The following is a 22772-nucleotide window of genomic DNA, read 5'->3' as shown; positions in this document are numbered from 1 at the left end:
TTTTTTTTAATCTAATCTCATTTTCAGACTTTGTACTTTAAACTTTACCTTTATAAAAAAACTGACAATTTGAGATTTTTTTTTTATAATTTAAATTTTCACAGATTATATACTATAGTGAACATTTACTTTGCTTTGAAATATACCACAACACCAGATAGTGCAATACAATTTTTTATTTTTCATCTGCAGGCATGTTTATCCACAAAAAACACCAATGTGTATAAAAAAAAATAATAGCACAAGCCACAGTTATGAAAGCACACAAAAAAAAGAAGTTTAATCCCCATGCATATACTAGAAATTGTATACGTCAGCATTCAGGGAATTGAAATAACATGCAGAGAACACTCAGAAATCAGTAAATTAAAAAGAATTTGGACCAGAAAAGGTATAAATTTAAGATAGTAACTATTTAAATATATGTCTTTTGAAAAAAGATGAATTTGGAGGGAAATGGCACCACTGAGATTGGATGTACAGTATGTGGAAGACTGCATAAAGCATGGAAGACTGCGACGCCACTCAAAACGGCATAATATCCTCAAAATGTGTTGTAATATAAGCCAAAAACAGTTTCAAGTTCCTAAATGGATACATTTTATGGAATTTCATTGGATAAAAAAGAGAAAGATAAAACATATCAAAGGCAAATGTCTGTCATTTACCATAAAATATGATTTAATAAGATTATGGCTACAGATTATAAGTGATGTTCCTCAACAGTTTGCGATCAAGTGGTTTGTTGTTGTGTTTGTTTATACGTTGTTCTAAAAAAACTCCGTTTAAAAACATTCTTTCCCACAGATGCAGCTGCCATAAGCTACTGCCTCCCATCCTTAAGGCTTCCATAGCCTGAGCAGGCCGTCCCCGCCGTACGTGGCGAGCAGGTTCTCGTGTGGGTGGTGAGCAACGCCGATGACATCTTTCTCGTGAACCTGTGAATGCACAACAACAAATGTTGACATTTTCCCATCAGCCTCTCTGTCCCCAGCCTGGCAGCTGACTAAGTGAACAGGCAGGACCAATGGTTGCTGCTTCCTAAAGATAACAGTTCTTCATCAGCGGCGGGGCTTACAGTCAGCGTTTTCTCCAGCCTTCCTGTTGAGTATTTGAAGCAGTACAGCACGCAGTCCTCGCCCACACAGTAGATCCACTCCCCCCGGGGTGACGTGGTGCAACACACAAAGTTTACTGTCTGTGACCGGTCAGGAGTGAAGGTCTTCACAGTCTGAGGAGGAAGAGGGAAACACTGTGAGCTTTCAGTTACTGTTTCTGCCCTCAAGGGTCACGTATGCATGTAACCTTGGGTGTATCACACTTATAATTTCAGAAAAACTGCCTAAACATGTAACACTTTCACTTTCATTTGTGAAATGAAAGGGTGAATGAAATGAAATAATTGACACCTGTCCAATCAGACCAACCCAATTACTGAGCTACATAGACTTTAACAAAAAAGAAAAAACCTTTCTTCAAGTGCATTTTTGCCTCTTTAATAAAATTCTAATAAAACCTGATGATCCTATTTCCAGTTCAGAAGCTTTAGGTTTGAGCTTTGTATTCAGCAAACAAGGCTTGAAAAGAAGACATATTTTAACACGTTTTAATTGTATTTCTTAGCGTTTAGCCAGTTTTAATGAAGACAGAAGTGATGGAAGATTTTCTTCAGCAGAAACAATTCAATTAGTTCTTAACTTCTTTTTAAGCCAGTGAGTTGAATTAACACATTAATGACCTGCAAGATTTTCCAAATATGTGTTAATTTGTATGTTTTTTAATAGATAAATATTTCAAAGCTTTTTTGAGGAACAGTAATTTCCAAGACAATCTTAATGTTACAAAAATCCACTTTTTGCACTTTTAGGAGTAAATCAAATAAGTCATTTAAATGCTTTACAACTTTCTGGCATTTTTTAAGACAAAATCGTTCTCACTTGGAGTTACTGGCTGCAGGAGACTTACCTGACCGAGCATGCTCATGACTGCCACTGTGCTGGACTGGTTACAAACCACAAAGTGCTGGGGATTTTGGGGCAGAGGAATCACGTTGTTCACAGGAATACTTGGCGCTGCTGACAGATTACTAATGCATTCACAGGACTTTATGTTCCAAATCTGAAAAAAAAAGAAAAAAAGATACCTCTAAAATACAATACCTAAAACCTTAAATCTAGTACTTTTTGTCTGTACATGTAATCTAAGATTTTACAACAGGAGCAAATGGAATTTCTTCACAAAATGAGTTTTAATTGAGATAAAATCATAAAAAACAACGGATAATTACTTTTCCTGGTGATTAACTTATCATTTTTAGGTAGTTATCAGTAAATTTTACAGGAGATGTTACTGCGTAAGACTCCTGTGTGAATTGTACCTTCACGCTGCCATCAGATGAAGCGCTGATGATGTGAGATCCATCTCTGATGAAGGCTGCATCATTTACAAATGATGAATGACCATTTAGTTCCTTGAGTGTCTTCCCCGACCTCAGTTCATGAATTCTGCAAATGACATGGTTGAAAAATGGGTGACACGGAGAAGGTTTGAAAAAAACACAAAAGAAAATGGTTCTCTGGAAGAGAAGAATTCTCTCGAGATCAGACAGACCCCGCTGTTATTTTTAGCTGGTGGTGTGTTTGGGTGCAGATTGGCTAATCCGTGACAAAACGCCTCACAGATTCAATACATCTGTGCGCAGACGATTTGCTGTTTGTGCAGGAATTCTGACTCTAGAGGAACACGTTGCAGCTTTGTGCCTGAGCACATGGTGTCTGAGCTGCACCCACACAGCACATGTGCCTCTGACGGAGCAGCCCGCACCCCCAGGAGTCAGAAACAACATTTCAGGTGAAGGAGATGCACTGTGTGTGCACACGAGAAAACATAAAGATGTATTCTTGTACTCATCAGGTTTGACCAAAAAAAGATGCAAACGGAAGACAATGGATGTTAATAAGCTTCATAAATGACAGGTTGTGCTATGAGGAGGAAATCAATGTAAAAAATATATTTAAAAGGACTTCAAAGGGACATTATGACTTCTTTTATCAGGCATCCCATTCTTTATTTTTTAAATGTAATATTTAAATCTCTCTTTTTCTACTCTTTTAATACAAAAAAACTTAGGTTCCAGAAAAAGAGGGATCCTCAAACATTTACAAAATTACCCACAAAAAATTAAATTTTCCCCAAAACAAGCAGATGTTTTTAAACTATTTTTGAAGTCATTTAAACATGGAACACTGAGAATAAGCTGAGTCAAAAATTATAGTTACGTTTGAAAATGTAAAAAGAACACATCGAAGTGAAATCCTTGGAGAAACAGAAAATCCAGAAAACTGTAGTATACCAAATTATATATTTGTTTATTATAAATTATATATATATATATGTATATATTTATATATATATATATATATATATATATATATATATATATATATATATATATATATATATATATGTATATATATATATATATATATATATATATATATATATATATATATATATATATATATATATATATATATATATATATATATATATATATATATATATATATATATATATATATATATTTATTTTAATTAATATCAGGTTTTACTTCTGTGTGGTGGGAAATAGATCTATGAACAGCTTCCTATCAGCTGTGAGTCACAGCAGGGATCTGTATATCTCCTGTCCTCCCACATGCCTTCTTATACAAGTAAAAAATACTTTTTGTTGTCATTTTCCTTTACTCGCTTTACTTCTTTTTTTTTTTATTACATGATCATTAAAATCATCCTTCATAGTATTTTTATAAGAACCAAAATCTTACTTTTTTGTTTTAAGTTCTCCATGTGTATAAAGTTCATACATGTTTCCAAACACCTTCCCAGTAACAAATTGCTGAGACGGATCTTGAATAACTAGCCATGCAGCTGCAGTCTATGTCATTTCCTTCATGGTGTCTCACCTGAGGGTCTGGTCGAAGGAACCACTGAGGATCTGACTGTTGTCCTTGGAGAAGCTCAGACAAGTCACACCTTTGTTGTGAGCGTGCTCAAACCTACGCAGGCACAGACCACTTTGGATTTTCCACACCTACTCAGTCAACCAACACACACACGCACGCAGACACGGGAAATTATTTCAAATGAGCACTTTTTTCTGTAATATCTTTTACACTGTATTTCTTTTTTTAGCAATGTTTGGAAGAAAACAAAGGCACATCAGAGTAAACTAACCTTTATTTTGCCGTTCTGAGCTCCAGTGGCCAGCATGTCTGTATCTTGACTGAAGCACATGCAAAGCACGGCGTCGTCCATCATCATGAAGCTGTCCTGGGCCTGATATTTCAGGTCCTACAATTACATCCGCAACAAGAAATTGGTGAAATAATATCTTCCATCATTTGAAGATATATATACTTCATAGACTGACAACTAAATTTACCTTGTTAATTTTTCCTGTGTTGAAATTCCAGACCTCAATAAAGCCATCCACTGATCCTGTTATCAAGTACCGTCCATCAGGTGAGAAACGGGCACATCTCACATGTGAGTGGCGCCCAAACTGTGCAGACAGAACACATTTGGAAATTAGTTTTTAGAGGAAAATTTTGAAATATTTGTCAATTCAAGAAAACATCAAGCAACGTCAGAGAAACAAAGGTCATCAGTCGGCCTCTGCAAGTGGGGTGACCATTACTCTTCATCAGTTTTGGCACAGAGAAGACATAAGGAGTAATTGTGGCTCCATCCAGAGGAAAATGACTAAAGCACAGCAGAAGTGGGTTCTTCAGGTGAATAAAGCAATTCGTTTTCAGTGTTTGTGTCTGGCAAAAGTCCAAGAAAATACAAACCAACAAATTAGCACATTCAATTAAATGACTGCTACCCTAAAGCTTTGATTTTGTCCAAATACTAGTTAATTTTTATGTTTCACAGACTGTGTTTTCACCTTTATGTGTCTGTACAGCTGCGTTGGAAAACTGTCTTTCTCCACATGTTGCTCCTTCTTCCCCGAAGAGTCGACGATCATGTCGGCAGAGATACAACCCGGATTCTGCTGCCGTGTCATGCACTGTAACACAGATTAGTAACAATCGTCACACACTCCCCTCAATCAAGTCAGAAATCGCCTCACAAACTCTATTTTCACTTCTCATGCTATCAGTTTTGACTGCCAAGTCAATAACTCAAATGTATTTAAACATTGTCTTGAAATGTTATTTATTAATTTTCCATGTATTAATATGGATTTGAGTTCATTAACTTGAACTCAACTTGTTTTCTTTTGCTGAAAATGCTTGAAATAAACCAATCAATTTATCAAAATTATTTTCTCAAATAGAAAGTTGCAGCTAACATGAAAAGAGTTTTCTGCAGACATTTATTAATTTTTAAATTTTGCCTCTGACTTAAAAGCAGGAAAAAAAATGGAATGAACGATTGGAACCAGAGAATTCCCAAAAATTCAGACTTTTTAAAAGTGAAGCATGAATGGATTGTAAAATGTGAAAAAAAAGACTTAATGCTCCAGTAAACAAGGATAATTGCAATTTCTGGTTGCTCTTTTTAAGTAGTTAGTAAAATCTTCCACATCTGATTGTGCTTTAGTTATTCCAGCTGAAAGTAAAGATACCTAACTAACTGAAAGCTATTATAATTTGCAAGCTTATATTTGATTATAGATTATAGAATGCAGTAATTCAGTATTGGCTGCAGCTTTGTATTTGCAGTGAGTATTAAGAAACTGAGAAACTTCTTCCCACTTTATCTCCATACTCACAGTGACTTGTTCCAAAAGCCCGATGAGGCGAGAAGGTGGCACCACGCAGACCTCCCTCATTAGAGCTTCAGCCAGAGCTCTGCGCCGCTTTTCCTTGCTGCTGCCTTTAGGGTACGCCTGTGGTTTAAAAGAGAGCGACTTGTAAAAACACCCCCACCTATAGAGCATTGTCAGGACCCACAAACAAGTGGTTTTCTCACCTCCCGGGGGTCAAAGTAAGGCTGAGTGAGCAGCTTCTCCAGACGTGAGTACTTCTCAGGCTGGGTCTGCTTCAGCATGATCATGGGATCAGTCTGTCTGAGGAGAGCGCGAGCGGCTCCCACCTCCCTCATTTCTATGAGCTCCATCACCACCTGTTGAGGACATTTGAGCTGAACGGAGGTTTCTGGACGAAGATCAACGCTGAGATACGCCTCTCCAGAAGAACCAGGCAAACACTGACCTGCTCATAGAGGTCAGTGAGTATGTTGTCAGGCAGCTTGAGGGACTCGATGGCCAACAAGACAGAGTCCCAGTGACCCCTGTTGATGTCTGCAATGAAGCTTTCAAAGCTTTCCACTGTGTTGAGTGAGACGGTGGTTTCTTCTTGCAAGGTGCTCAGCGTGCGGTAGAGGTTGTTTTCCTTCAGGTACTGCATTATGAGGCGGATCACACTGTAGAAGTCAGAGCTAACTGTTAATGACGTTTGGTTTTTTTTTTACGTTGTCACACATAAATTTGCGCACCAATGTTGCCCCAATGTGGCTTCCTTCTGGGACTGACAACATTAACTTAGGGGCTTCAAGAAAGCAATGAAAAAACAGAATCTCATCCTTGGCACCAGCTGGATGAGCGTGCTCAGTGCAACAAGCACAAGAAATTGAACATCTTGTGTAAGGTAATAGAAAACACAGCTTGGAAAAAATGCCATTTTCCATAACAACCCACAGTATTCTTAAAATAGCACATCAGAGGAAAGCTGCAACCAGAAGGCTCCATAATAATTATTCATTCCAAATAGTAGTTTGAAAATTATGCCCAAAATGTGTGCAGCAGAGCCACTTCTTCAAGACAAGGTCCAGCATTTAATGCTCTCTCCAATGATGTCATTTCTTCAATCAATGCCAACCAATCTAAAAGACAAAAGTTGGGATTTTTCTGCCTCTGCAAAGTGATCATGGAGAAAATCAGGAAAATCTGAGTTTGCACTTACTCCGTGGGCTCCATCTCCACAGCCATGGTATAGTGATGTTGCGTGCTGCTGTTGCCGCACCGGACTGACGTTGTGGCAGCTGGAAACGGGGCTCTGTGTTTGCTGGGGCCACGTGAAAGCCATGTGCAGGGGACCACCCACTACACGTGCCTCTTTCTGTGACTCGCACATGAGGGTCTCATGTGCGCCTCATCCCTGACGCACACCGAGTTGACGCTTCGCAGCACGTTGCGCGCCGCGGAGGCGGGCTGCTGCGGCTGCAGTCTCCGCCACAGCCGCAACATCAGCACCACAGACATCACACCCCGTGTAGCAGAGCGTGCGCAACTGTAGGAGCCCCGTGCAGGAGGGGAAGCATTATTATTCTAATGGACCTCTGGCGAAATGTTGGTGCGTCAGAATGAAAAGCAGACACAGGATGCGTCTGAGCCACATCTGCAGACATACCAGTTCATGCCTTAATCCATAATGTTACTGCTTTCTTTGGTTTACTGCCTTTTATTTGCTTATTTTTGATTGGAATGAACCTCTGTTTAGGCATAAACCTGTCTTGTGCTGCAAATTGGTTTCAGAAAAATGAAGCCCAGCAAAGAAAAAACATTTTATGACAAGATTATTTTATTACAATCAAACCACAAATGGCATAAATAACAGTAAGAACCTCTGTGATAAATCATAGATATATACGTTTAACTGGAACAGTCTATTATATTTAACAGCAGAAAAAAAATCAAGATACAGATTAAAGTCGTGTGGGAATTACAACTAATGTTAAGATGATCGAAATATTTACTTATACCTAATCATTCAATATTAAACTAGTAAGGATTTAACTGAACAGCAAATAATATTAATAGAATTCTCTTTGCTATAGATAGATAGATAGATAGATAGATAGATAGATAGATAGATAGATAGATAGATAGATAGATAGATAGATAGATAGATAGATAGATAGATAGATAGATAGATAGATAGATAGATAGATAGATAGATAGATAGATAGATAGATAGATAGATAGATAGATAGATAGATAGATAGATAGATAGATAGATAGATAGATAGATAGATAGATAGATAGATAGATAGATAGATAGATAGATAGATAGATAGATAGATAGATAGATAGATAGATAGATAGATAGATAGATAGATAGATAGATAGATAGATAGATAGATAGATAGATAGATAGATAGATAGATAGATAGATAGATAGATAGATAGATAGATAGATAGATAGATAGATAGATAGATAGATAGATAGATAGATAGATAGATAGATAGATAGATAGATAGATAGATAGATAGATAGATAGATAGATAGATAGATAGATAGATAGATAGATAGATAGATAGATAGATAGATAGATAGATAGATAGATAGATAGATAGATAGATAGATATAAAAAATCTTTCCATAACATCGCGTGACAAAAATATTGTTTAGTTGCCTTTGAGATTTGTAGCCTATAATATTCTAAACGTGTCAAAACTCGTCCTTCTTTAAAAGCTGTTGTGCTGATTTGGCCTCAGGTGAGCGCTAATTGATCAGCTGCCTCATCCGGGTATTTGGGCGGGGCCTCACCTGTGAGGCGGCTTGTTTTGCCCCACGCCTTGATGGTTTCTTCGTGGGTCTTTTCCCGAGCAGGTTAAGACAAAACTTTTGGCTGCAAGACTTCTATTTTTATGTTCCAGAGTGCGCAAAAGATGCCCTCAAACAACAATAAGGTGAGTGCAATGCAGTAAAAAATAAGTTTATTTGCTTCTTTGTTGGACCCAATTCTTAAGATTTAAAATTCAGACCACGTTTTATTTTTATGTTTTTAATCGTCAGGAAGCAGTGAGTGCAGCTGCCAGGATGGCCAAGCTGCCTGCAGTTCGCTCTGCTTGTGCAGCTCTGTCCATTCTGTACAAGGACGTAAAGGGCAGCAGCCCCGGTGTGAGGGTCCTGTGTGAGGCGCTAGAGAGCAGGGTGGGCGCTCTGAGCACCGAGGCCTGCAGCCGAGCCTCACCGCTCATGGACAAACTGGAGAACCAGAGTGAGTACTTTTATTTTGAAAGGGTTCTTCCGGTAGGGATGGACACTTTGCCTAATCACAAAATAAGTTTCCAATGTCAGTTTTGGGTTGTAAAACACATTTTTCTCCCTTAAAACTTTGGTATTTTTAGTTTTAAATCTATAAATTTATTGTGAAAGGATTATTTTCAAATTGATAAAACCCCATTTCTCCAGTTTCCCTTGCAAATAATGTTGCATGCAAAAGTTTGGATTGGCTTGAAGCATCTTTCCCCATCATTCAGTCGCCCACTGATCAGGTAACATCCCACCTTCAAACCTCTCAAGACAATCAGACCAAGCAGGTTAACGCCTCCTCGTGTCACAGGTTGTGGCCTCGGCCAAAACCAAGATCCATGAGATCCGGGGAAAGGTGAGCATCGCAGCGTCTGGAACTGTGGAGTGTCTCCAGCACACAGTGTCCTGGATTGTGACCAGGATGCTTCCGGCTGATGGAACGACCCAGTCTGTGGCAGAACGGGCGCTCTCCCTGGCAAATATGGGCCTGGACTTTTCTGAGGCTCTGCTGGACCACGTGTTGCCTCCAACTGAAGAGGAGAACGGTAAGAGGATCTGGACGTCTCCCGTGAGGCAGCTTGGAGTCAGTTTAAATGCAGACTTTGTTCTCCTCCTAGAAGCAAAAGCCCACTTGGTTGAGGGGTTTGAAGGCGGGAGTGGCAGGGAAAGATCCCGGATCGTTTCCCTTTCTGTTAAACTGTATAGGAGAACGTACCACGTTGTCATCTGCAAGGTCCAGTCTTTTCAGGTGTGTTCAGTTCTGCTGCACATGGTAGAATGTCTCACATGCAGCATTTGTGCTAAAGAACTTGTCAGAATTCTCTAACAAAGCTTTCACACTTCTAATCCATTAAGATATGAAGCCGGAATAGCAGATGTTGCCTATTTTTAAATTTTCTTCCAATTTTCAAATGTTTCCAAAAAACAGAATTTCCTCCTTGGTTCAAACTAGCTGAAGTTCACCTTGGAGGCGGGAGTTGCCATAAACCACCCACCCCCCTGTAAAAAAAAAAAATAAAACTGCATCTGCATTGACCTACATCTTTGCTTTTAAACATGCTTAGGTAAGCATTTTCCATGAAATGTTTCCAACTTTTTGCAGGATCTTCAAACCACCTGGAAACTTCAAGAACTGCAAAAATACATGCAGCACCTGGCCGTCAGCGCATTTTTCTTCATCACTCAGATGTACAATTTAGGCCATCTGTCCCCTGAACGGAAGCAGTCTCAAAGCAGAGGTCATCCTATGGTCCTGTCCAAACCCTACAAGAATACCTGCTGGAAGACCACACCTGCTCTCCGGCTGAGACCTGCCCGAACTTCCGCGCTGCACAACGGCTGCTGAGAAAATGTGACTCGCTGTTGACTACTTGTTCCTAGAAAACTGTCTAATAAAAGATTCAGATTTATCAGTGGTTCCTGCTTATTGCTCAACATAACTGCTTGCTGATTTTCCTAAAGGCATGCATTAAGCAGAAGTGTTCAGTCCTTTGAGGATCAGGCTTGTTGAGGTTTTCCCAACAATAAAAGCCTTAAGCTGTGTGCATTCTTGAATGTTTAGCCCATGTTTACACGGGACTGTCGCTATCCATTACTAATGTACGTTCGTCGCCTAGTTACTTTGACTAGTTGGAAGACTGGAGTGAAATGTCAAAGTGGGTAAAATGTCATGAATCTTGCTCCAGGTGTTTCAACTATTCATGTAGAATACTTGAGTCGTAATTCTGGCTAGTTTACCAATTCTTGGCACTATTAAAAAAGGTCATCCATTTGTCACCAAATCGGACCGATTGGTCAAAGTTGAACCTGGTTTACCTTCCAATGTGCGTCCAATGGTCATGTCTTGTACGTAGAGCCTGAAAAGTCAGAACTTGTGCGGCTGTTTGTGGAAGCTTGGAATGTGCATTTAGACTTCATAGAAAATGGCCTTTTAAAAACGTTGAGGGCGGTGTGAATGTAGCATAAGCATTAGGAATAATAGTGAAGCAGCCACAAGTTTAAGCTGCAGTTCCAGTGTTTCCTTTGAGTCTTGTGACAGTTGCTGGCATAAAGCTGCTTTTGAGCTTCAGAATGTGCTGGAATTCCATTAAGGTACCGTAATGGTAAAGTTACAGTAAGTCAAAGAGCACATGGTTTTTGCTGTTATGACAGCTCAGACATTAAATAGCAGGCTACCCTCCCCCACCACAAAGAACAACATAGGTGTTCATTTCAATTCTTTATTGTGACATGTGTTCACTTCTGGCTGGACTCTGACTTGGATGTAGATGCTCTTAGAGAAGAGAGGCGACGTCTCTTGGCAATCTGTTCCTGCCGCTTCTCCTTGGCCTCCTGTGAAAAAGTAGGACATGTTCAAGGAAATCAAGGGTCTGCATTTGTTGCTAAACGAATTGAATATTTTTTTAAATATGTTTCAACATTTATAAACCTAGAGTTAATGTCTACAGTTAACAGTGAAATGTGACATTTTGTGCATGCATGTGAGATTAAAAGAGCATGACAGCAGGTCAGCAATACTGATTTTCAATAACCAGCTTAAAAGACAAACCTTCATCCTCTTTGCCAGCAACTTGGCATACTCTGAGGCCTCCTCCTTGTTCTTCTGGGTGCGCTGCTTCTTCAGAGCAATGCGGCGGCGTTTGTGCTGCAGCACACGTGGTGTCACCAGTCTCTGGATCTTGGGAGCCTTAGTCCTGGGCTTCTTGCCTACCAGAATGGAGGAGAGATGCTGTCACACAGAAGCAAACAACCCACTACCAATTGGTACGCTGGTTTAGAAAAACCTTGAGGGTTTTACCCCCTATGGTCACCCTAAATAACATAAAGGGTGGCTGCACCCGTACTTATCAAGAGCAGTAACCGTCTGCTGAACTTTGCTTAAAAGAACCAAGAAAGAATAGAACATTAATCAAAGATTTCTTGGTGAAAAAGTCAATGAGAGATTCTTTTTACCAAAATCTGTATTGAAACACTTAATGGAATTTTGTAGGGGATCCAATTTGGCAAAGACTTTTTTTCTAAAACAGACCAGAGTGCACTCCAGTACAGTCTAACAGTAAAAAACAAACAATTACTTTCCAAGGGATGACCCAAGGTTTCTGGTTAGACTTATTGAACTCGAGTTTCAAATTAGAATTAACTATAAGATTTGTATTTAAAATGAAACAGTACTCGTCTCGACGTGCTTAAAATAGATGTTTACCTCCCCATCTTTTTTCCACAGCAATATAACTTTAAAAACATTCAAATGTGATCAAATCATACACTGTTTTAGTTAATCATCAGGTTTGTAGCGATCGCACAGTGTTTAATCTTACTGATCATGCTGAAGAGCTATATGTTAAAGATTCATGCACCGGCTCAGCGATAAGGAAGAAGAGCTTTTTTTGTTCACCAGTTACATGCATTGGTCTTGTTGGTTTGCCACATTTTCAATCGTACACTTTATTCCATCAACTGCGCAAATACCAGCTGCTGCATTTTTTCCTCTTTACAAGGGTTAAAAAAAACCTAGACGGATTTCAGCGTGTCCTTGTTTTTGTAGCAGCGCGTCACAGATATTAATCCGAACCACCGGCTCCTCAATCAACAATAAGTTGGTGCCTAATTATAGCATTTTTACGATGACCGTCTTAGCAGCAGTGTCTCCATTCCTCTGGAACTCCCTTTCTCAGATCTGTAAACATGGCGTTTTCTTTAAAAACAGCTTAAAAAAATCTCTTTAAAAGGCCTTCTCCTGATTCTATTTTTACTCAGTGTTTTACTTTGTTTTTTTGTGAAGCACCTTGTGATTTCCATCTTAAAATCTGCAATGTAAGGACAATTTATTATGTATCATAATTTAGAGACAAACCACATTTCAAATTATGGAAAAGTTAAAAAACTGAATTCTATGCAACATAAAATTCTACTTTAGTCCTAAAAAGCAAAAAACTTAAAGAAGTGCATTAAAACAAAACACCTGGATAAATGGAAGAAATTACATTAAAATAACCTTAAATTTGCTTGAAGCACTAGATGATCTGTAACCAATGAATCACTGAACTGTAAACACACCTCACTCCTTCAGTTTCACCTTTTTTTTAACAATAACCCTCCACACACACTTTCAGCAATAATCCAACAGAAATAGAAAATCCTTCAGGAAGAAGAAGGATGATTACATAACTTGGATGTGTACTGGAAGAGAGTTCAAGCTCCAAACTAACCTTCTTTAGTCAGGGGTCTCCGCACAACATACTGCCTCACATCGTCCTCCTTTGCCAAGTTGAACAGCTTGCGGATCTTGCTGGCCCTCTTAGGACCAAGGCGGCGAGGAACAGTGCTGTCTGTCAGTCCAGGAATATCCTTCTCACCTTGAAGGTTTTTTTAGGAAAGGAGGAAGGAAAAAAATTTATAATTTACTATTAGTTTTCTTACTTTACTTAGTGTAAAAATTAATAAACATTTGTTTGAAAACAGAACATCATTTAAAATGTAGATGAATAAAAAATGGGAGAGCAATGCAGTTCAACCATCCACTTTATCAAGACTGGTCGCATCTGGAAAGCAGCTCTGCAGTTACTGTAGCACATACTGTCCCCCCTTTTTGACTACGAAACAATCAAAAGGGTTCCTAATGTGCTTTCACAGAAACCTGGAGAAATCACATTCAAATCTTTTAATCCTCCGTTAAAACATGCAGCCCAATAAATGAAAGTAAGTCACACGTCATCTATACCAATGCCCGTAGAAATCATGATCACCAAGTTACCTTTCTTGATGATGACCAAGTTGAGAACGCTGAGGTTGGCGTCAACAATGCACCCACGGACAGACTTGCGCTTGCGCTCACCAGTCCTGCGGGGACGGTAGCAGGAGTGACCCTTGCTTAGAAGCAGACGCACACGGCCTTGAGTTAGAACGCCCTGCTTCATGGGAAATCCTTGCTTGTCGTTACCTCCGCTGATGCGCACCACATAACCCTTGGAAAAAGAAAGAATACAATTTATTTCAACACCGTTTGTGCGTGAGGTAATTTAAACAAGCTGTCATATCCAGTCTTGAGCCAATTAAGTTCATTTAAATATCAAACATCCTTCAAATAAAAATCATAGACAACGGCTTCTTGTCACAAAAATAATTTGATAGTTGCCCTTGATACGTTCTGATCTTTAAATTACACATGCATATACAGCAAGTCAGCAGGGAGAAATGAGAGAGCACTTCTGTTTCAACCAGCCATGGTCACATGGGCTGGTCGCATCTGGTAGGATGCTCTGCAGTTGTTTTGGCACCAATGTCTCCCCTTAGCAACTACCAGTCAAGTTTACCAGGGTCGAATGTAGGTGCAACAGCCATTTCAGAAATGCCCCCCCAACTAGAAGACAAAAAGAGTATAACTAAGGAATCATTTACCTTCCACTCATCACCCAGAGGGTCAGCAGCCACCTCAGTGGCCATACGCTTCTCATAGAAGGTGCGCAGCTTCCTTTCATCATCAACTTCTATCAATTTCTGGCAGCCAGTAGCGGGAAATGAGATGTTCAGCTACAGGAGGGAAAAAGAAGGAGGGTGTATATTAAACAAAACAATGCATTTGTCTGATCGAAATGTCCTTTGTGTGTAGTAAAGTTGACTAAAAGAGTTAGCTAGTCCACTTCTGCAAGCTAGCTACTTCACACCGTGAAGGCTAACAGGCCCCTGCCGGCTCCAACATTCAAACTTAGCCAAGACGGTAGTAAACGACTTCTGGCTTTTAAAACGATGGTTAAAAAAGGTGTAATAACAAAAACGAGGAATTAAACCTCAACATACATTTAAAAGTATTTACAGTAGCACAAGTATTTCTCGCTGTGCATATTTCGCGAAGGCTTCACTCCCGATACTGCAAGCACTCAATCACACCTCATCCGCAGCATGTAATCCACATTTTAGTCTTAAACTACACAAACTAATAAGTGACCATCATGGCGTACTTTATGTGATTATATTAAAAAGAAATTCGATTAGATAACAAATATAATCCCAAAATCTGTATACCTTCATTGTGCTAAACCGACCAAACGGCTGGTCCACCACGGGGAAAGAGGCTGAACTTCCGCTACGTAGTCTCAGATATTACGCGCAATTCTCGCGATATCTTTTTTTTTTTTTAAATCATGAATTACATGTCGGTACAGTCGTAAAATAATGAAACAAGACTTACAAGTAAAGCCAGTCATAAAACTCTACAGGAATAGTATGGAACAAAACATCATCAAATAAATACATGACAGTATGTAGTCGAGGGCGGACTAACCATAGGACAAAAATAGGTGGTTAACTGGGACGCTGAGTTTCTGAGGGCCCCATAAGTAACTTTCATACACTCATGATTAATACACTCATATTTTAATACACTCACTTATTTGTGGCAATAGTTATGTCTAGGACCAAAATCGTCTCGCTAAAATTTAATGGAAGCACATTTCTTATCGTAGTATGTGTGGGTCTCTCCACCCTTTTTTATTCATAATATTGAAACAGTCCATCTTACTGCGCATGTGCAGAATCGATCCAGGAAGACAGTTGCAAAACGCAAACAAGCTGCACGTAAAAGGAGGTTCCCCAGAAGAGAAAAGAAAACACAGAATTTTTTTTTTAAAAGCTAGTTTAAGAGAAGGATACAATAAGAATAAAAAGGATCAAGCAGGGAAAAAAAGTTAAAAAAAACGTGGCAAGTTTCTGCGCTGCACCCGCGGCAGCAGCAACCCACAACCTGCAAGGAATATCATAAGGGAAAGCAATTCAATTCAATTTTATTTTATTTGTATAGCCCAGAATCACAACAACAGTCGTCTCGATGGGTTTTGTGCAGATAGAAGTAGGGTAAAACATAAAATCAAAATGATCATGAACACACACAATTCAATAGAAAGATTCTAAACTGAACTTACTAAACTCTGAGCATTAACTTTACAGATTTATGTTTAATGGTGCGGTGGGGAAGCTTGCTTTCTCCATGCTCCTGTAACCCCCTGCTCTCTGGCATTGGGGGACCCCTGTGGCAGACGGAACTGCCACAGGGGTCGCCCGGTGGGCAGATTTCCTCCTTCTGCTAACATGTGTGGGTGGCTGGGGACCCCGGGTACCAATTCAATTGAATTTTAATTTATATAGCAAATTCACAACAACAACCGTCTTAGTGGGCTTCATACCGGTAATTGGAAGGTAAACATACAATCAAAAAGGATCTTAAATGCATAGAATTCAATAGGATAATACCAAAACTTTAATAAACAGACTAAACTGGCATCCCTGCTCTTAGACCCCCCAATCAATCAAAGACCACAGAAAAAGACAGGAAGAGAAAAATTAGAAAATAATAAATGGAGAGTAAGGTAATGAGTAAAATGGTCTGGAAGTAAAAAGGGAGAACGGCATGTTAAAATGGGACAGGAAGAGATGCACAACAAGTAAAAACAAAGTATATCTTTAATGTTTAAAATGCATCTGTATAATTGACTTGTTGTTTTGTTTCTTCTACTTTCAGCAGCACAGCTTCTACTGGTTTGCTGCTAAGTTGCTATTCGAACCCAAATTTGAGCTGTGTAAAGGTAAACCTTCTCCGTCACTTGTACAGTCTAGAAATTACAATTTATCTGGTGAAATCAGTAGCTCAAGAAGTAGAATTGGTCGTCCGATAATCAACGATTTTGCGGGTTGAATCCCGTTGTCTCAATTCGTAGTGTCCTTGGACCAAAAAATCAATTCAACATTTGTGATCCATCCAAAGTATTCTATCAGAGAACCCTATAGTAAAAATGATGCATGTATATCATGTTAATTTGTATATATCTGTACAATTGACTTGTTGTTTTGTGTGTTGTCTTTTCACTTCATGCCTGTCTTGGCCTCTGGGCCTTAAATTTCTTAAATTAGCTACAGGTCCAGGCTGGTCCTTCAGGATTAAATCCTGGTCAACATTCATGCTTAGGGGTTTTCCGTTAGCTTCAGATTTTTAACAGCTCATTCCGCTACACCTCCGCCTTGAGGAAACACTGGGCACAGTGATTATACTCTTTTGAAATGGTTGTAAACTGTATTTTTGGTTTTAGTTTTGTTTTTTTATTTTTCTTTGTTTATTAATTAAACTCCTCAATATATGCTCGGCGATCGGCGCGCACCGTCCTTTTTACTGTCTTATTGGCTTCTCTGTACTGCTGCTTGTGTTTTGTTTGGAGTCTCTCTGAACGGGTGTTAAGAAGCTGATTCTTAAGATTTCGTCTGTCTTCAATGGCGTTCCATGTTCTCTGCTCAATCCATTCCTTAGACCCTTTCTTGGTTCTAAATCCAAGACATTCTTTTGCGCTCTGCTGGTAACCAGTCTTGATGTGTTCATATGTTGAGTTGATCATGTCAACACTGACTTCTGTGTCCAAATCTTGAAGTGCTTGGAATCTGTTCTTGACTTGTAGAACAAAACTACGTCTTATCCAAGGGTCTTGTAATTTCTGAACATTGAATTTTGTTGGAGCATGGGCCATTTTTTGAGATTTCCTCAGTTTCAGTTTTATCATTGCCGTAACAAGTTGATAGTCGCTTCCAACATCTGCTCCCCGCTTGACCCTAACATCTATTAATGATCTTCTCCACATCCCGTTGATCATCATGTGGTCTATTTGGTTTTTGTCTCTGTCATTTGGTGAGTACCATGTCAGCTTGTGGATATCACGATGTGGGAACAATGTGCCCCCCACCACAAGATTGTTGGTATTATAGAAGTCAATCAGCCTCTCCATTCTCGTTCATTGTCCCACATCCATGCTTGCCCATTGCTCTCTCGTTGTTACTGTTGTCTTTTCCAACTTTTGCATTTAAATCTCCCATGATGATCAAAACATCATATCTTGGTGTGAGCTTAACTTCTGTATCTAGCTGTTCATAGAAAGAGTCCTTTGCTTCTTCCTCACTGTCATTGGTAGGACTGTAGCACTGAATTATGGTCATGTTCGTATGTCTCCCTCTCATCCTGATTTTAATCAATCTACTGTTGACAGGTTTCCATTCAATTAGACTTTTCTCTGCTCATTTCTTTAAAATGATGGCAACTCCTTCTTGATGCTTACTATCCTCTCTGCCTGAATACAGTAATGTTTCTCCTGTTGATGTTATGACTTTGCCGGATCCTATCCATCTGGTTTCACTAACACCTAAAATATGAAGATTATATCGACGCATCTCTGATGTCACTTGTGCCAATTTTCCTGTTTGGTACATTGTTCGTACATTCCAGAATCCTAATCTGGTCTTGGTTTTAGTGCTCAAGACTTCCATCCTCCTGTCAGTGGGTTCCAAGGTTTGGCTTTTACCATTGTCATTCATACAAGTCTCTTGTTGTGACTCTGGAGGCCCCTTGCACTTTAGAGTGGTTTTTGATCTTGTTGCTGTTTCCGTAACCATCTTAGTTTTATAGGGCCGGGTGGTTAGCCCTGTGCCAAACCCCCAACCTGGAAGGCCAGTGGACTTATACTCTTTTGAAATGGTTGTAAACTGTAGTTTTGTTTTTTGTTTTGTTTTTTAATTTTTCTTTGTTTATTAATTATTTTTATAATGTATGTTGTATCTGTCTGCTTTTATCAACCGCATCTGAGTCTGAAATAAAGTGAATTATTATTATTATAATAACCATTTCAGCTAATTTCAAAGCAGTTTTTACTTTTCTCATATACTTCATTACAGAAAACAAAATACAGAGTTTCTTATGGTGAAACAACAAAATTTGGTGTACATTTTAAAAATCCATTCTTGTGAATAAAACACGTTTCCTAGAATCATCATTGAATAAATTGGCATGTCATACTGAGCATAGGTCTCTTTACAATAAAACCTAACCATTCATTGTTTAATTTTATTGCTGGAACTAGCATCCATTTGGATAACCAGTTTTATATATTGTCCCAAAATGTTGTGCCATACATACTCCAAAAAATGTTTTTGGGTGTATCAACACATTCTTAACCAAAGAAAAAGTTATTGTTTTGAAAACCAAATCGATTACAAAGGAAATCAGCTGAGGGATCTATGTCATTAAGAATCCTACAATAAATCTTTGAAGTTATGCAACTTCTGCTTACATGAAACATTGCTAATAGACATAGTTCTTTGTTAAATAAGCTTAGAATAATAGGGTTTTTAAAACTAGATTTTATGAGACCATAACCACTTACCGTAGGCAATGTAAAAACATGGCTGTAAGTTAGTTTTGCATAAATTAGATGCCATTTGTATTACTGCTGGAGGTATGGACTTAACTACTAAGTTGTATTGCTTTTTTTTGATTAGTTATGTTGAATTTAGACCATAATTACAGACCATATGCCCTTTTCTAACAAGTTTAAGAGTATAGATTCACGTTTATAATACATATCGAAAGTTTATTATTGGGGTGCTGTGAGGACTGATATTGGGTTTGTAAAGCATGTTCCAACATAATAATATCTGTTAATGAAATGAGGAAAGTTTTAGGGGAACCTTCTTCAGATCCAATTCATTTCTAAGTAACAATTCAATTCCACAGAATGTTATACAAAAGTTATTTTGTTCTATAAAACCAGATTTTATTTTGTATTTTTAAAAAATGCCTTAGCCAATTAATTTTCAATATGCCATTTTGACATTTAAAATCTATTGACTTTACACCCCCTTCTTCATACGCTTCTATAATAGTGTATTTTTAATGTAATATGTTTTCCCTTTCCAGGTGAAGTTATATTGCTTTGATTGTATCTTTGGATATGGATAAGGTGTAAAGTGGATAAAAAATTGCACTCCATTCTCACCAGGAAAATTCAACCAAGATATTTGTTTGAACCCAAGAGTTTTGGTGTGGTTTCTTGTAGGTCGTTTCTAATATTCACTTTACTTAGTTAGTTCAAAGTTATGTGCATTACTACACTAATTGTATTATTCATAGTATGTTATTTTAATAGATATGTTGTGAATAGCTGACAGATCAATAATAGTTACTAAGACTTAAGGAGGAAATTGATTGACAATAGTCAACAGCCAACCAGGATGCATTGCAGTGAAATAAAAAAGAAGTATCTTCTTTCTCTTTCGGCTTTTCCCATCAGGGGTCGCCACAGCGAATCATCCTTTTCCACCTCACTCTATCATGAACATCTTCTACCCTAACATTAGCCAACTTCATGTCCTCTGTTAAGACATCCATGTATCTCCTCTTTGGCCGTCCTCTTGCCCTCCTGCCAGGCAGCTCCATCTCCAACATCCTTCTACCAATATATCCACTATCCCTCCTCTGAACATGTCCAAACCATCTCAGTCTGGCTTCTCTGACTTTGTCCCTAACACAGGCAACATGAGCCGTCCCTCTGATGTACTCGTTCCTTATCCTGTCTAACCTGGTCACTCCTAAAGAGAACCTCAACATCTTCATCTCCGCCACCTCCATCTCAGCCTCTTGTCTCTGTCTCACTGCTACCGTCTCTAACCCATAGAGCAGAGCTGGTCTCACCACTGTCTTGTACACCTTTCCTTTGAGTCTTGCTGACACTCTTCTGTCACACAACACTCCTGACACTTTCCTCCACCCGCTCCAACCTGCCTGCACTCGCCTCTTCACCTCTTTTCCACACGTCCCATCACACTGAACTGTTGACCCCAAGTACTTAAACTCCTGCACCTTCTTCACCTCAGCCCCCTGTAACCTAACGCTTCTACCTTGATCCCTCTCGTTCAGACACATGTATTCTGTCTTACTACGACTGACCTTCATGCCTCTTCTTTCCAGAGCAAACCTCCACCTCTCTAGCTGTTCCTCCACCTGCTCTCTACTCTCACTGCAAATTACAATGTCATCCGCAAACATCATTGTCCAGGGAGATTCCTGTCTTACCTCGTCTGTCAGCCTGTCCATCAGCATAGCAAACAAAAAAGGACTCAAAGCTGATCCTTGGTGTAGTCCCACCTCCACCTTGAACTCCTCTGTCTGACCTACAGCACATCTCACCACCGTCATACTTCTCTCATACATGTCCTGAACTACTCTGACATACTTCTCTGCCACTCCAGACGACCTCATACAGTACCACAGCTCCTCCCTCGGCACCCTGTCTTACGCCTTCTCTAAATCTACAAACACACAATGCAGCTCCTTCTGACCTTCTCTGTACTTTTCCATCAACATTCTCAAAGCAAAAATGGCATCAGTGGTGCTCTTACGGGGCATGAAACCATACTGCTGCTCACAAATCTCCACCTTCTTCCTAAGCCTGGCTTCCACTACTCTTTCCCACAGCTTCATTGTGTGGCTCATCAACTTTATTCCTCTATAGTTGCTGCAGTTCTGCGTGTCACCCTTGTTCTTAAAGATCGGAACCAGAACGCTTCTCCTCCATTCCTCGGGCATCTTCTCACTCTCTAAAATCCTATTGAACAACCTCGTTAGAAATTCCACTGCTGTCTCTCCTAAGCACTTCCATACCTCCACAGGTACGTCATCAGGACCAACGGCCTTTCCGCTCTTCATCCTTTTCAGAGCCTTCCTAACCTCATCCTTTCCAATCTCTGCTACTTCCTGCTCCACAACAACCACATCTTCCTCCCTTCTTTCCCTGTCATTTTCCACGTTCATCAGCTCCTCAAAATACTCCTTCCATCTTTTCTGTACACTCTCCTGGGTTGTTAGCACCTTTCCATCTCTGTCCTTTATCACTCTTACCTGTTGCACGTCCTTCCCATCTCTGTCTCTCTGTCTGGCTAGTCTGTACAAGTCCTTCTCTCCTTCCTTTGTGTCTAACCTGTCATATAGCTCATCATAAGCTTTCTGTTTGGCCTTTGCCACCTCTCTCTTCACTCTACGCTGCGCTTCCTTGTACTCCTGTCTACCTTCCTCAGTCCTTTCTACATCCCACTTCTTTTTAGCCAACCTCTTCCTCTGGACGCATTCCTGTACTTCCTCATTCCACCACCAAGTCTCTTTACCGTCTTTCCTCTTTCCAGATGACACACCTAGCACCTTCCTACCTGTTTCCCTGATAATCTTTGCTGTAGTTTCCCAGTCCTCTGGAAGCTCATCCTGACCACCCAGGACCTGTCTCAACTTCTGCCTAAATTCCTCACAAGTTTCTTCATTCTGTAGCTTCCACCACTTGGTCTTCTTTTCTGTTTTCCCTCTCTTCTTCTTCCTGACCTCCAGAGTCATCTTACACACCACCATGCGGTGCTGTCTGGCTACACTCTCTCCTACTACCACTTTGCAGTCATTAACCTCTCTCAAATGACCTCGTCTGCATAGGATGTAGTCCACCTGAGTACTCCTACCTCCACTTCTGTATGTCACTCTATGTTCCTCTCTCTTCTGGAAGTAAGTGTTGACTACAGCCATTTCCATCCTCTTCGCAAAGTCCACCACCATCTGTCCTTCCAGATTCCTTTCCTTCACACCAAACCTGCCCATCACCTCCTCATCACCTCTGTTGCCCTCACCAACATGCCCATTAAAGTCTGCTCCAATAACAACTCTCTCTCCTCTGGGAAAACTCTCTATGACCTCATCCAACTCACTCCAGAATCTCTCCTTCACTTCTAACTCACAGCCAACCTGTGGCGCATACCCACTGACTACATTCACCATCACCCCTTCAATTTCCAACTTTAGGCTCATCATCCTGTCTGAGACTCTTTTCACCTCTAGAACCCTGTTTACAAACTCCCCCTTCAGAATCACTCCTACCCCGTT

General features: G+C 39.6%; 3 protein-coding genes and 1 long non-coding RNA gene across 5 annotated transcripts; 2 read left to right on the top strand and 2 right to left on the bottom strand.

The window, feature by feature from the left end:
• Positions 1–161: 161 nt before the first annotated feature.
• LOC144994502 (WD40 repeat-containing protein SMU1-like) lies at positions 162–7128 on the bottom strand. The gene is made up of 12 exons (XM_078952481.1): positions 6974–7128; positions 6224–6434; positions 5982–6134; positions 5782–5898; positions 4951–5073; positions 4444–4563; positions 4236–4352; positions 3965–4092; positions 2378–2504; positions 1966–2118; positions 1079–1231; positions 162–938 (listed from the first exon to the last, which is right to left on the bottom strand). The coding sequence occupies exons 1-12, from the start codon at positions 6997–6999 to the stop codon at positions 840–842; spliced, it is 1527 nt and encodes a 508-aa protein (XP_078808607.1). The 5' UTR covers positions 7000–7128; the 3' UTR covers positions 162–839.
• On the top strand, positions 4242–4767 carry LOC144994503 (uncharacterized). Its single transcript, XR_013658068.1, has 3 exons — positions 4242–4380; positions 4475–4523; positions 4632–4767. It is a non-coding gene; the product is annotated as an uncharacterized LOC144994503 (long non-coding RNA).
• A 1411-nt stretch (positions 7129–8539) lies between the features above and the next one.
• LOC101162661 (perilipin-2) lies at positions 8540–10458 on the top strand. 2 transcript variants are annotated; one of them, XM_078952560.1, is made up of 6 exons: positions 8540–8703; positions 8810–9014; positions 9209–9291; positions 9360–9594; positions 9670–9797; positions 10152–10458. In XM_078952560.1, exons 1-6 carry the CDS (start codon positions 8662–8664, stop codon positions 10392–10394), a joined length of 936 nt encoding a protein of 311 aa, XP_078808686.1. In that variant the 5' UTR covers positions 8540–8661; the 3' UTR covers positions 10395–10458. The 2 variants fall into 2 exon arrangements, with proteins under 2 accessions (XP_078808686.1, XP_023812916.1); XM_023957148.2 differs by having other exon boundaries at positions 9667–9797.
• A 796-nt stretch (positions 10459–11254) lies between these two features.
• Positions 11255–15289, bottom strand: LOC101162903 (small ribosomal subunit protein eS6). Its single transcript, XM_004065882.5, has 6 exons — positions 15071–15289; positions 14447–14578; positions 13803–14013; positions 13258–13404; positions 11598–11755; positions 11255–11380 (listed from the first exon to the last, which is right to left on the bottom strand). The coding sequence occupies exons 1-6, from the start codon at positions 15074–15076 to the stop codon at positions 11285–11287; spliced, it is 750 nt and encodes a 249-aa protein (XP_004065930.1). The 5' UTR covers positions 15077–15289; the 3' UTR covers positions 11255–11284.
• Between the last annotated feature and the right edge of the window lie 7483 nt (positions 15290–22772).

Source organism: Oryzias latipes, chromosome 1 (assembly GCF_053564925.1).
Source record: "Oryzias latipes strain Hd-rR chromosome 1, Olatipes_Hd-rR_3.1".
NCBI classification, from domain to species: Eukaryota; Metazoa; Chordata; class Actinopteri; order Beloniformes; family Adrianichthyidae; genus Oryzias; species Oryzias latipes.
This window is presented reverse-complemented; position numbering and strand designations above follow the sequence as displayed.

Excerpts from the sequence above, each read along its gene's own strand:
- LOC101162903 (XM_004065882.5), bottom strand. Across the intron at positions 14,014-14,446 it reads CTCTGGGTGATGAGTGGAAG|GGTTATGTGGTGCGCATCAG; the intron begins GTAAATGATTCC and ends TCTTTTTCCAAG. Across the intron at positions 11,381-11,597 it reads TGCTGGCAAAGAGGATGAAG|GAGGCCAAGGAGAAGCGGCA; the intron begins GTTTGTCTTTTA and ends ACTTTTTCACAG.
- LOC144994502 (XM_078952481.1), bottom strand. The coding sequence starts at position 6,999 with ATGGCTGTGGAGATGGAGCCCACGGA. Across the intron at positions 5,899-5,981 it reads CTTACTTTGACCCCCGGGAG|GCGTACCCTAAAGGCAGCAG; the intron begins GTGAGAAAACCA and ends TTTAAACCACAG. Across the intron at positions 4,353-4,443 it reads ACACAGGAAAAATTAACAAG|GACCTGAAATATCAGGCCCA; the intron begins GTAAATTTAGTT and ends ATGTAATTGTAG.
- LOC101162661 (XM_023957148.2), top strand. The coding sequence starts at position 8,662 with ATGTTCCAGAGTGCGCAAAAGATGCCCTCAAACAACAATAAG. Across the intron at positions 8,704-8,809 it reads TGCCCTCAAACAACAATAAG|GAAGCAGTGAGTGCAGCTGC; the intron begins GTGAGTGCAATG and ends TTTAATCGTCAG. Across the intron at positions 9,798-10,151 it reads GCAAGGTCCAGTCTTTTCAG|GATCTTCAAACCACCTGGAA; the intron begins GTGTGTTCAGTT and ends AACTTTTTGCAG.